Source organism: Xyrauchen texanus, chromosome 42 (genome assembly GCF_025860055.1).
Source record: "Xyrauchen texanus isolate HMW12.3.18 chromosome 42, RBS_HiC_50CHRs, whole genome shotgun sequence".
Taxonomy (NCBI): Eukaryota; Metazoa; Chordata; class Actinopteri; order Cypriniformes; family Catostomidae; genus Xyrauchen; species Xyrauchen texanus.
This window is the reverse complement of record NC_068317.1, coordinates 13,265,421-13,279,317: the sequence shown is the minus strand read 5'-3', so window position 1 is coordinate 13,279,317 and position 13,897 is coordinate 13,265,421. Positions and strand designations below refer to the sequence as shown.

The 13,897-nt window shown below is 36.2% G+C and overlaps 1 protein-coding gene across 1 annotated transcript in view; it reads right to left on the bottom strand.

Moving 5' to 3' along the window:
- acad11 (acyl-CoA dehydrogenase family, member 11) overlaps window positions 1-13,897 on the bottom strand; it is a 79,004-nt gene that overhangs the window by 39,960 nt on the left and 25,147 nt on the right. Inside the window, exons 9-13 of the mRNA XM_052114593.1 lie at window positions 13,590-13,704; window positions 12,712-12,789; window positions 11,182-11,320; window positions 10,371-10,478; window positions 5,672-5,770 (exon numbers count right to left, since the gene is read on the bottom strand). Of these exons, the coding sequence (XP_051970553.1) occupies window positions 5,672-5,770; window positions 10,371-10,478; window positions 11,182-11,320; window positions 12,712-12,789; window positions 13,590-13,704 (539 nt within the window). The remainder of the gene's footprint in view (window positions 1-5,671; window positions 5,771-10,370; window positions 10,479-11,181; window positions 11,321-12,711; window positions 12,790-13,589; window positions 13,705-13,897) is intronic.

Below are 13,897 nucleotides of genomic sequence, written 5' to 3'. Positions count from 1 at the left end.
GAAAGGAAATCCTAATTTGTCCATTCAGTGCCAAATCAGTGGTTATAAACTCTAGTGAACAAGTACACATCAGCATTCATGGAACTAGACAGGAAAACACAGAGTGATTTAGTTTGGAGCCAAAATAAAATAAAAAATATATGTATATTAAATGAACATGGAAACTGGAGGGGGAAAAAACAAATAAATTCAGTCTTAAAGGGATAGTTCATCCAAAAATGAAAATTCTCCCAGATGTGGGACCACAAATGTCATCTGCTGAACACAAATGAAGATTTTTAGAAGAATATCTAAACTCTGTAGGTCTATAAAATGCAAGTGAATGGTGGCCAGAAATTTAAAATGCACATAAAGATAGCAGGTAATCCATACGACTTCATTGGTTTAATCCATGTCTTCTGAAACATTATGATAGGTGTGGGTGACAAACAGATCGATATTTAATTAATTTTTTACTATAAATTCTCCTCCAAGCCCAGTAGGTAGCAATATACACAAAGAACTCAAATTTTCAAGAACAAAAAAAGAAGAATGTGAAAGTGGACATTTTTAGGGACAAAATTACATAAATGTTGATCAGTTTCTCATCCACACCTATCAATGTCATTGTAACAATTATGAAAAGGAGGAAGCTGAGGCAGGCTTGACAAAACACATAGAAATGTATTGTTGCACTTTTTAATCGCTCATAATAAGGCCGCTTTTCAGCAGTCCACAAAAGGTTTGATTTTCAGCAACACCACACTGACACACAGATACACACAAACAGCTTCACGCAACTCTCTCTCCCGGCTGCCGCCATCTCTTCTCCTTAAGTACTCCCGCCGCCCCTCAATGAATACAAGACCGTTGCGGCACACAGCTGACAGTCATTCGCCACTTATCCTCCCGGCCTCAATCTGCCAAGATGCTGCTCGGCTCGGCCCTGCTCACCACAGTCACTTCTGAAGATATGGATTTAAACACTGGAGTTGTACGGATTAATTTTATGCTGCCTTTGTGTTCTTTTTGGAGCTTCTGGTCACCATTCACTTGCATTCAATGGACCTACAGAGCTGAGATATTCTTAAAAAAAAAATTTGTTGAAGAAAGAAAGTCGTCTGGAATGGCATGAGGGTGAGTAAATAATGAGAGACTCTTAATTTTTGGGTGAACTATCCTTTTAAGGGATAGTAGTCGTATGGCTTTCTTCTGTGATAGACAAAAAGTTAATATTCTGGCCATTCTTTTTCATCTAATAAAATGGAAAGTTTACATACACCTTAGCCAAATACATTTAAACTAAAACCAAATAAAATTCCTTATATTCAATCGTAGAAAACATTCCCTGTCTTTTAGGATCACTACTTTAATTTAAGAATGTGAAATGTCAGAATAATAGTAGATACAATTATTTATTTCAGTTTTTATTTCTTTCATCACATTCCCAGTGGGTCAGAAGTTTACATATACTTTGTTAGTATTTGGTAGCATTGCCTTTAAATTGTGTAACTTGGGTCAAACGTTTTGGGTTACCTTCCACAAGCTTCTCATAATAAGTTGCTGGAATTTTGACCCATTCCTCTAAACAGAACCGGTGAAACTGAGTCAGGTTTGTAGATCTCCTTGCTCGATCACGCTTTTTAAATTTTCGATCAGATTGAGATCAGGGCTTTGTGATCGCCACTCCAATATCTTGACTTTGTTGTCCTTAAGCCATTTTGCCACAACTTAGGAGGTATGTTTGGGGTCATTGTCCATTTGGAAGACCCATTTGCGACCAAGCTTTAACTTCATGGCTGTTGTCTTGAGATGTTGCTTTTATATATACACAGAATTTTCCTTCCTCATGATGCCTTCTATTTTGAGAAGTGCACCAGTCCCTCCTGCAGCAAAGCATTCCCACAACAGGACGCTGCCACCCCATGTTTCACGGTTGGGATGGTGTTCTTCAGCTTGCAAGCCTCACCATTTTCCCTCCAAACATAACTATGGTCATTATAGCCAAACAGTTGCAATTTTGTTTCATCAGACTAGAGGAAATTTCTCCAAAAAGTAAGATATTTGTCCCCATGTTCACATGCAAACTGTAGTCTGGCTTTTTATGGTGGTTTTGGAGCAGTGGCTTCTTCCTTGCAGAGCAGTCTTTCAGTTTATGTCGATATAGGACTTGTTTTACTGTGGATATAGATACTTGTCTACCTGTTTCCTCCAGCATCTTCACAAGGTCCTTTGCTGTTGTTCTGGGATTGATTTGCACTTTTCGCACCAAAATACGTTCATCTCTAGGAGACAGAATGCATCTCCTTCCTGAGCGGTATGATGGCTGTGTGGTACCATGGTGTATATACTTGCGTACTATTGTTTGTACAGATAAACATAGTACCTTCAGGCATTTGGAAATTACAATTTGTTTTTTTATGTCTTGGCTAATTGCTTTTGATTTTCCCATTATGTCAGGCAAAGAGACACGGAGTTTAAAGGTAGGCTTTAAAATACATCCACAGGTACACATCCAATTCAGTACACCACCTATCAAAATCTAACTGGCTGGAATTTTCCAAGCTGCTTAAATTCAATGTTAACTTAAGTGTATGTAAAATTCTGACCCACTGGAATTGTGATATAGTCAACAAAATGTGAAACAATCTGTCTATACACAATTGTTGGAAAAATTACTCAAATTTTATGTCCTAAACGACTTGCCAAAACTATAGTTTGCTAATATTAAATCGGTGGAGTGGTTAAAAAATGAGTTTTAATGACTTCAACCTAAGTGCATTTAATCTTCTGACTTCAACTGTTTGGCACAATATTCCAAGTCTTCTGAAGCCATACAACAGCTTTGTGTAAGGAACAGACCAAAATGTTGGTTGTTATTCACTGATAATAAATAGCTCTGAAATTAACTACAAAAGTCATATAGATTACAAAAATTGTGTTGACACCATTGACGCCAAATGCCTTAGGTTCTTCAATCTTATGATAAAAAGTTATTGACGTCAATTTAGTTTTTTGATTTAAGAGCTACAATGGATGGGAAGATTTTTAGTTATGTTGTTGGTTCCATAACTTTAAATGTATGTCTGTTCAACATACAAAGCTCTCTTATGGCTTCAGTAGACGTGGAATATAGTAGTTGTATGGACTACTTTTTCACGATTTTATGGTGCTTATTTTGCCTTTATTTTTTGACAGATGAACAGCTTGGGCATCTCATTTCCATCTGCACAAGTGTGGTCAAGAAATCCAAAGGAACTAAAAGCATTCCTTGATTTAAGACAACATTTACTCTTCCAGCAAAAAGACACATGAGTGCCAGCTTGTAGATAAAAAGGTCTTTTGAATAAAACCTTCCCATGCTTTTAGCGGAAAAGCACACCTTCACGATTTGACAAGTTTGGAAACCAGTTACCAAAAATAGCTTTACTTCCAGAGGGTTCAGTGTTGTGAAATGTAAAGTGTTCGGCCATTGAATGCCATTACACCAAACTGCCTATGACTTACGGTTTAAAATTCACTCCACATGTGTCTCAACATTAAAGATAAGTTTCACATTCTCCAGAACTGATGGTAGTTTATGATAGTGGTGGAAAACACCATCTGCATGCGTTCACAAACACGGGAGATATAGAGCCGCCACACAAGACAGCCTCATATTTGAACCAAATGATTTGGATTTGTCACACTTCTAATTTACCATTTATTGTGATGTATCTGTACATATGTGCAAGAGGAAACACAAGGGACATCTCAGATTTTAACAGGACACAGATAGCGCTGAAAAAAAAAAAAAGTATATTAATTGCCAGTGTTCGAGGAAACAAAGATGACTGTTGGCTCGAATTTAAGCTGCTGAAAGGTTTTAAAACTCCAGAGAGAGACACAAAACAGTTATGGTGACAAGTCTTGCCAAATACAGATCGGATCTCACAACATGTCACTGTTCGTATCTGAAGAGATGTCTCCCACAACTATCAACCGACCACCCGTAAACTTCACCATACACATCGTCTGGTATGAGATATGTGCTTACAAATCATATTTCAGCGAGCAAGTGAAACATGATTTATGAGGTAACAAAATGATGTGGTTTCATGTGAAATTAGATACCGAGGGCTTTATGATGGCAAACTGCTACATGCAATGTCAGTGTTGACGCAAAGACATGCAGTAAAATACCAAACTTTGTGTTAGTGGGTTTTTATTTAATCAAAGTTTAGTGTATTTAAGCTCTCACTAATATAATAATTAATACACTAAAGGTTAAAAGTTTGGACACTGCAGACTGAATGTTTGTTTAGATCAGACTGACCTCACTGTGAATTCGGCATCAGTAGGTCGAAAGTTCTTCAGCTGAAATCCGTTTTTGCTTTCCGAAATTCAAACCACTTTCCCCAGTGGCCGAAGCTGGAAGTGTAGTTGACTGTATAGGCATGTGTGAAACCCTCAGTTTCTTGGTGGAATGTCCACAGAGTGGCGGCAAAAGCGATACGATTAATATGATACGATTTCTAAAGAAGAAAGTCATACACATCTTGGATGGCATAAGGGTGAGTAAATGATGAGAGAATTTTCATTTTCGGGTGAACTATCCATTTCAAGTCAAATCAGACTTTAAAGGGTTAAGCTTTTGGTGTTGATACAGAGCGCAATAGGCCTTTGGCCCTCTGTCATACTTTGAGGATGTTTAAATCAGGAGGCCTAGAAACCACAATGAAGTCCCACAGCTAGAGCCATCTGGAATGTTCTACAGGGACAATGTCTGAGAGACAAATACCAAACCATCTCTAAACATTCCATACAGCTTGGGAAACATCCTTCGGAACTGTAAACCGGATCAAATGCAAGTTTAAATCCTGATAATTGATGATATCTCCACAGAGTTGCCTTTCATTGCATAAAATAATTTTTATGATCTTCGAGTCGTGCAAGTGCAGTGCCACAAGTCAACAAAATGCAATTATGTGTGCCATGAAAGCAGACCAACTTTGTGATCTGCTTTCCTAAAAACACATTAGGCAAAATTGAAAATTAAAACAAAAGAGGATACAAGTCTACAGCTCTGAGGGCAGACTGTTCATTGAAACAGATTCAGTTTGGAGATGACTCAAAATGATTCATGATGATTCGGTTTTCAAGTGGAAGATGAGATAAAAAACAAGCCACAAACTGGAACTTTTACCAAATTATATTACTCTCTCATTTGCAGTGGAAAAATCCTTCCAAAAAATTTGAGTTTTCTCTAAACTTGTCAAAGACAGGAAGAGATAATGGCAGACTTATCCTTGCAGCCCAGTTCGAGCTCTCTGAAGCTGCGAAGCGGAAACTACGACTAATGGGTCTGTTTCTGATTTGCCACCCGTTGCGAGCGCTTTGAGTTCCTCAACTCTGTTTATCGTTCACAGATTCTGCATAGCTGGTTTGTGTAAACATCTTAAATGTTTCTTAAATTGTTTTATGGGATGAATCATTCTGGTGATATATTTCTTAAGGTCATTGTGGTAAGAGATTGGATAAAACATTAAGGCTAAGAAATCTGAACTCCTGCTGTTCAGTATTCCTTTTAAAGTGTTTTGTCTCCACAGGGGTAAAACCCTAAAAATCAAACTTCATTATGTTTACAACTGACAAACAAAATATTTCCTCTTGCGTCCAAATTTCGAGCTCTTTGTCACAATCGCAGGCTTACCGCTGCTCCACCACTTCTTGCCGTTAATGATGTAATGGTCTTTATCCCTGTGAAGGGTGCACTCCATGTTGGTGGCATCACTTGAGGCAACATCAGGTTCTAAGAGAGAGGGACAATGAAAGAGTGAAAGAATGAGAGAGGGAGAGAGAGAGAGAGAGAGAGAGAGAGAGAGAGAGAGACAGAGTGTTAAAGGTGAAGTATGCAATTTCTGCGCTACTAGTGGCACCAAATGGTATAAAAAAAATCAAATACGTTTTCAAACAACCTTTGCCAACACCCCTCACTCATCACAAACTCCCTGATTCCTTATGACACCGTTTCCATCCATCTCTCCCTCTCTCGTGAACCTCAGTGAATGCTTGAGTTTCATGTAAGCACGCGCAGAGAGAAAAATCACAATTTTGTTGCATATTTACTGAACTTAAGATTCGACATGTGAATGCCGTTGTACCGCACCTCTGTCAGTGAGCGATGTGATTATTACTCCTTTTTATAATCAACAAATATAAAGCTGTTAACATATAATCGTGATACGTTGGAGCGATCTAATTACATATTACAACACCTTTGACAAAAAAGGTAGAATCCGCATAAATGCTTTATGTAAAATGCTACCAGAACTACTCTGGGTGAAGAGAACCTACTGCAGGGAGAAGAGAAAACCTTTAACATCCGTCATCTCCTTCACTGACCTATACAGCCATTTTCTCCGATGTGTAAATCAGTCAGTTTGGTAAATATAAATATTTTATGTATGTAAAAATAAGCATAAATAATATAGTAATTCTAATACTATAATATTAATATACATAATATGAAAATATATTATCTATAATACTGTATATGTAGGCCTAAATGTTATATATAATTATATTTTATAAGCAAGTTCTCTCTCAGGATTTCATCTGTTAACATTTTAAATGCATTTTGTCAACATTAAAAGGCCATTTAATCTAACTGGTGAGTATTGACTTAAGTGTTAAATCCTGAGAAAATGAATACAAAAATGACTTTCTTCCATGGAACACAATAGGAGATAATAGGGAGAGTGTAAGTTTCAGTCACCATTCACTTTCATTGTATACAAAATGTATAAATATGCAGTGACAGTGAATGGTGACTGAACTAACATTCTGCCTAAAATCATATTTTGTGTTCCACAGAAGAGAGTATACAAGCTTGAGGGTGAGTAATGACAGAAATGTTGCAACATGTCTTGCTGAGAAAGAAGTGACTGAAGAGAAGGACCATAATAAGGCTATATACTTAAAAAAAATCACTCCATCTGATAAAACTAGAGGTAAAAATTTTGAAATATCCCCCCGTAAAATGTATTTACATTTTCAGATGTTTTAATACATTTAATTTTATACTCCGAACTATACACTGGGATATTAGAATGTAATTTTACATCAAAAAAGTTACACACTTCACTTTTAAGCCTAATTTACATATTGCAAGAAACCTCTTTTTTTTCGAAACAAACTAAAACACACTTAGTGAATGAAGTCTGCATTTATGTGAAAAATAAAAACATCATGTGCAAATCACACCCATAACTGATTTAAAACGAATAATCAACAATCTTTGTGTTATCCTAGGACAAGAATTTCAGGCATGTGTGCAAATAGTTAAAATAACACCAAATGAACACTTCAGCACAACAACAGCACCAGTGAATTTCATCAGAATTTTTAGGTGAACTAAAAGAAGCCTGTTCAGCCAGTAAGTATAAATAAACCTTCAGTAATATGCCATTGCCATGGTACATTGATGGTATCAGATGGTAATACCATGGTATTTGATTGGTACTTAGTAAGATTGGTAATTGACATGGTACTAGTTTTTCTTCACCTCTATTCAGTGGCGGTGCTGCATGGCAAAATAAATCATATTTTTATTAGTGAGTTTGAAATATTAATTGATTGTGATGAGAGTAAGACTCTTACTGGGAACCACAAACTAATACATAAACAACATAAAAAAAACATGTCTTTTGGTAATTAAACTGTCTTCTATGTAAAAACAAACACACAGCGCAACCAGAGTAGTCCGGATCACAAACGAATGACGAATAAACAGGTACTTTTAAGGCTGCAATATGTAAATTTGTGCTCTCAAGCGACATCTGTGGTTGAAACTTAAAATTACAAGCAATTTGCTGAAGAATACATTACGTCAGTCGTGTTCTGGCACTGCTCTTCTTCATTAATTTCCCAATTTAAGCTTATCTGGACAAAGACTGTGTGTGATCATGACTGGAGCCGGAGTCATCATGTGCTATTTTCATGTTATGTTCTACGATTAAACATTTGAACTGAAATATTACTTGCTTTGATGAAGATAAACAACACTCTTATTTACATATTTGAATTAATTTTACACTTAAATCACTTTGACACTACACTTTTAAACAGAGAACAGTGGACTCTCAGCCACCACCAGTACATCTTAATATGATTAGTCAAGTGTTTTATCTACTATTAATGTAGATAATGTAATTCAATTTAAGAGGTTCAACTTGTGATATGGCTGATATGAGTTCAATAGAAGATATATTGTCCAGCCGCAGTTACTAAAATAGCATGTCTATGCAATGCACACAATAACACCGCAAACAAAAAACAATGAGGATTCAATAATGATGGGGATAAAATATACTTCATTAAACATAAAATAATAAGCTTAAATACACAATATAACAATTTCAGAAGTCATACATATTAAACAGGTGTTAAACATGTGTAACTTCCCTGGACAAGATAGATACATCGTGATCGGTTTACACACGAGTGATGTTCGATTCATAAAATCATGGCAGCAATATTATCTTCAACAACCCTACCAGAAAACATATCCAAGCATTATAGCAGGTAAACAACTTCGCCAAACGGATAACAGATAAACATTTATCTAGACTGCAATGATGCTGTCCTGAACTGTGTGAGTGAGAATGAACTGAACAGCGTAGTTCATTTCTCCAGCCGAATCAAGCGACAGCTGGAACTTCTTTCCTGTGTGTGCATAAGAGGTAATGACACAAAGATGAACATCATAAGCCAGCGATTTTGCGCCAAAACGAACCAGAAAGCTCAAAATACAAATAACTTTTATAGGCTTACTGTAGTGAATTTGGGGGAGGTAAGGGCATTGTTTTGAACATTGGTTGAATATGTTCTAAATCAATAATGGCAATTTGTGCAGCTTTAATGAGTCACATAGAAGGACTCACAAATGTTACGTTAAGGAGTAAATAACTGAGATATATATATATATATATATATATATATATATATATATATAATATATATATATATACACACACACATTTAAAATCATATATATATATATATATATATATATATATATATATATATATATATATATATATATATATACATATATACACATACACACATTTATATATATGTTATATATATATATATATATATAAACTCAGCAAAAAAACAACATCTGCCCGAGTTACACCAGGAACGCACAATCGCTCCATCAGACTGTCTGCAATAGGCTGAGAGAGGCTGGACTGAGGGTTTGTAGGCCTGTTGTAAGGCATGTCCTTACCAGATATCACTGGCAACAACGTCACTTATGGGCACAAACCCACCTTCAATGGACAAAACGGGACTGGCAAAAAGTGCTCTTCACTGACGAGTCGTGGTTTTGTCTTACCAGGGGTGACTCGTATGGTCAGACTCGTATTTATAGTCGAAGGAATGAGAGTTACACAGAGGCCTGTACTCTGGAGCGGGATCGATTTGGAGGTGGATTGTAATGGATACCACCTAACCAGTACATTTAAACAGGAACCCAGCTTTCTCGCAGTAAGCCACATTATCACAATAACCTGCTTTTTTTGGTGTCCATCTAAACGTATTGACAGAACCTTTTGCTCAACAAGTGATCAACTTATGATCACACACACACACACACACACACACACACACACACACACACACACACACACACACACAGATTTTAAACGTAATTTTTATAAAAAAATGTATGGTCAATGCATGGTGCCATGCACAAAATAACAGTAGTATAATATATCATAGTATCATAAGTAAAATTTTGTCTTTTTAAAATTGAGAAAACAAGAGAGAGAGAAATACAATAAAACTAAGTGACTAGTTCCACCTCAAGGTTGAAATGATAACCTAGCTTAGCTATTTCAAATGACATCTGACATTTGTTACAAAACTATAAATGTACCTAAGAATTATAACTATCGTCTATCCTGTGCTAGCTTAAAATTACTCCGCAGCACACACAAAATATGTGAAATAATGGGGAATAATGTTGTACATCAACACATCTGAAAGCTCTGGGGCATTACAGCACCATCTGTAGATGTTCAGAAACATGAAACTTGATACCTTTGTCAACAATTTAAACGCACACACACTATAGTCACTATTTAGCTTGTTTTATTAGCAGGAGAATAAAAATCTTTTTATTTTCCTCTCTCATCCTTCAGTTATTCCTCTCCTTGTTCACTCATTGAACAAAAATCTCATTATCAAATAAAATTGTAATAATTCTTTCAAAATAATGCGAGTACTAATGAAGGGTGTCACATCAAAAAGGCTTATGCGTGCTTAAGAATGTAAGACTACATAAAGAGTGTGTGTGTTTGTGTGAATAAATGAATGTTATTAAGCGTATATGTGTGTGTTACCTGTCATACAGAAACAGGACCGTATGTCTCCTCGCAGTAAAGGATCCAGCCAGAGTCTTTTCTGTTCTTCAGTACCAAAGAGATGCAGAACCTCCATATTCCCAGTGTCTATCACAGAGTAACCGTTTCAATACAACCATCAGTTAGTCGCATAACAATCACACTGATCCATGCAACAATGAGTAACATCTAGGTAGTATCAAACTTATTTGGTTCACCTATCACAGCTATAAACTGTTTTAATTCAATTTGAACATAATTCCACCTATAATGTTAGTTAAGGATTCAGTCATAATAGATTAGCTGAGCAGGTCCATTTTTACTCTCTGTCTCTCTGACATCTAAAATAAAACGGGCTGTTTTTTGTTACTGTACCTTTAAGATGTCTATACTTAAATTACCTTATGATTTGCCAACCTTTGTGTACCAGCGTAGTTCATACTGTCATTAATTAAAGTTGCTAAATACTGCATGGTGTTTGTGGCCGGTATGTTAATGTGCTCATCCCGTTTTGGCATTTGGTGGACTGGGGAGGAAGCTTTGTGTTGTTTACAAGAAGTGTATGTCTACACAATACACTGCACACATTTCAGTAGATGAGCAAGGACAATATTGTTTTCTATATGATCCCTTGTCAAGGTACGCCCAAATCTGAGAAAACGTTGAATTTGATCAACCTTAACATGTGGCTGAATAAGTAGACATCTAATTTCTGAATCTCTAAAACCTATAAGTACAGTGCCAGACAAGCAAACAAGAAAGTCTATGATCTAAAAGCCCTGTAAAGACACACGCACAGTCGCACACACACCTGGTGCTTGGCAGTTGAAGACTTCAGGGCCGTAAAAGCAGTGTCCGGTCTCCTCTGCGATGTGAGCGTAGTCTAGCTGAGAGAGGCCACTCTCTGCTGGAAGAAACAGATTCCACAGGCCAGCAGTTTGAGCTTTTGCCTAAAACACACACACACACGCACGCAAGCACGCACGCAATTAGCTAATTAGTTCATTTAAAAATGGGCAGATATTGCACTCAATAATACTTTGATGTGTAATGTCATTAGCCTAGTTTCCATCCAGTTTTCATGCTATTTTATTATCGACAAAGTAAAAATGCATCGGATTTGTGATATGCCCTTAAAATCAATCCATAATCACGAACAATAAATTGGCTTTCTAGGAAGTATACCTTGTCGATACAGGCTAATGATTGGGGTAAATTCTGTCATGTGACACTATATTTTTGTGGTAATCCCAATTTTCCTCACCAAAAAGTGTTTCCAAACCAGTTTTTTGTGATATTTGAAGAATCAACATAATTTATGTGCTAGAGTTAAACGGAAAAATATATGTGACATTTTTGCGATAATTTGCATTTCCATCAGCTTTATTTTGAAGTGCCAAAAAAATTTTCACAAAAAATCCTTGGATGGAAACGTAGTTATAGAAGGAAACTATATAAACAGTTGCAACAAAGTTGTGCATTTCAGAGCAAAAACCTGCATCTAAATCACTAGACAACCACAGTCCAGTTTAACAAGACTTTATCGCTCATAATTATTCTATGGTAGCTTTGTTTGTATTTTAATGCCAATTGTTATGCTAGTTTTATGTCTTTTTTCATGGCAAAATTCATGTTAAAATATAAAAATAGGGATGCACCGATCCAATACCCATCAATACCAGCTACAATACTGACATTTTAAATAGGGTCGGGTATCAGTCTAGTGAGCGCAATCCAAATCCGATACAGTGTGTTAGTCATGGTCATCACTGTCAAGCTACAAAACTTTTATAAAATAACCACAAAAGCACCATAAAGTAGTACATATGCCCTGTGCTTTTTACTTAAAGTCTCTTGAAGTCATCCGATAGCTTAGTGAATCTCAAAAGGCTACGTTTAATGAATAAATATAGTCTGCATGCGTAGTGCAAGTAAATAAGTGCTGCTCTGTTGTGTCACACACATACATAGCACACACAGGCTGATGACGTGATACTCTTGTCAGCTCTCAAAGTGGCTCGCAACATGTGAGTGTTATAGATATTATAAACTTTTATAATTAAGAAAACAACAACACTGGTATCGGATCAGAATCGTATCGGGAATATGGTATCAGTGCATCCCTACTGAACATAAAATGTTATGAGATATTTAAAGATACTTTTTTAATAAAACTCTACAACTAATTTTGAATTTACTTTGCTAAAATTATTATGGGTAATTTTGTGATGAGAGCAGATCCTGAAACTTTAATATTAAACACTTTGTTTATTGAATGCAGTTGTCACTTTTGTGGAATACAATAATTGTTTATGAACACAATCAGTGTGTGCATCATTACCTTCAGCTCCTCTATCACAGGAGGTGTGTGCCATCTTACAGGTGTGTCCTTGTGCTTGGCATAGTATTCATGTACCTCCTAAAACAGAGACAAGGAAAGGAAAATTTCACCCCAAAATGAAATTTCTGTCATAATTTACTCACTCTCATGCCATCCCAGATGTGTATGACTTTCTTCAGCAGAACACAAACAAAGATTTCTAGAAGAATATCTCTGCTCTATAGGTCCATACAATGCAAGTGAATGGTGACCAGAAATTTGTAGCTCCAAAAATCACATAAAGGAAACATAAAAGTTATCCATAAGACTCTAGTGTTTAAATCCATATCTTCTGAAGAGACATAACAGGGGTGAGAATCAGAAGTCCTTTTTTACTCTAAATCTCCACTTTAACTTTCAGATGTGAAAGTGAAACTAAACAGTCACTACATGTGACTTTCAGATTTAAAAGTGAAAGTGGAGATTTAAGGGAGGACTTAAATTTTTATCTGTTTCTCACCCACACCTATTATTTTGCATCTGAAGATATGAATTTAAACACTAAAGTCATATGGATTACTTATACGTTTCCTTTAAGTGATTATTACAAAGGTCTGATCAAAATTCACTTGCATTATATAGACCTACAGAGCTGAATACATTTTTTTAAAACCTTAATTTGTGTTCTGCTGAAGAAAGTCTGGGATAGCACGAGGGTGGGTAAAACAATAAAACATTTTGGGTGAACAATCCCTTGAAAAAAGGAAAACGTTACAGGGAAAACTTGGCATCGTTTGTTCAATCACACACCCAAAACTCTTACATTAATAAAGGAAATGTTAGAATACACAATACATTATCACATGAGGCGGTTTCGGCGATATGACGATAGTGCTGACCTGTTGGGCAGGAAGTACATGTTTTCTCATGAACTCTCTCACATGTTGATAGACAGCCTGACCTTTGGGTGACTGCAGAAACAGCTGATCAGAGATCGGCACCACTAACGTGGGGCTGCAGATGAGAAAAACGTCACCTTTAGAAAATACAACCTTCAATAACAGAACCTGACAATAAAGATACAAATGATAATATGTCAATACCACTTTGGATTCTAAGAGAATCAAAATTCCACCAGCACACACAGTATGTTCATCATTACAAAGAAATATTAGATCTTAATTTTAAGTGTCTTTTTGGATGCTGG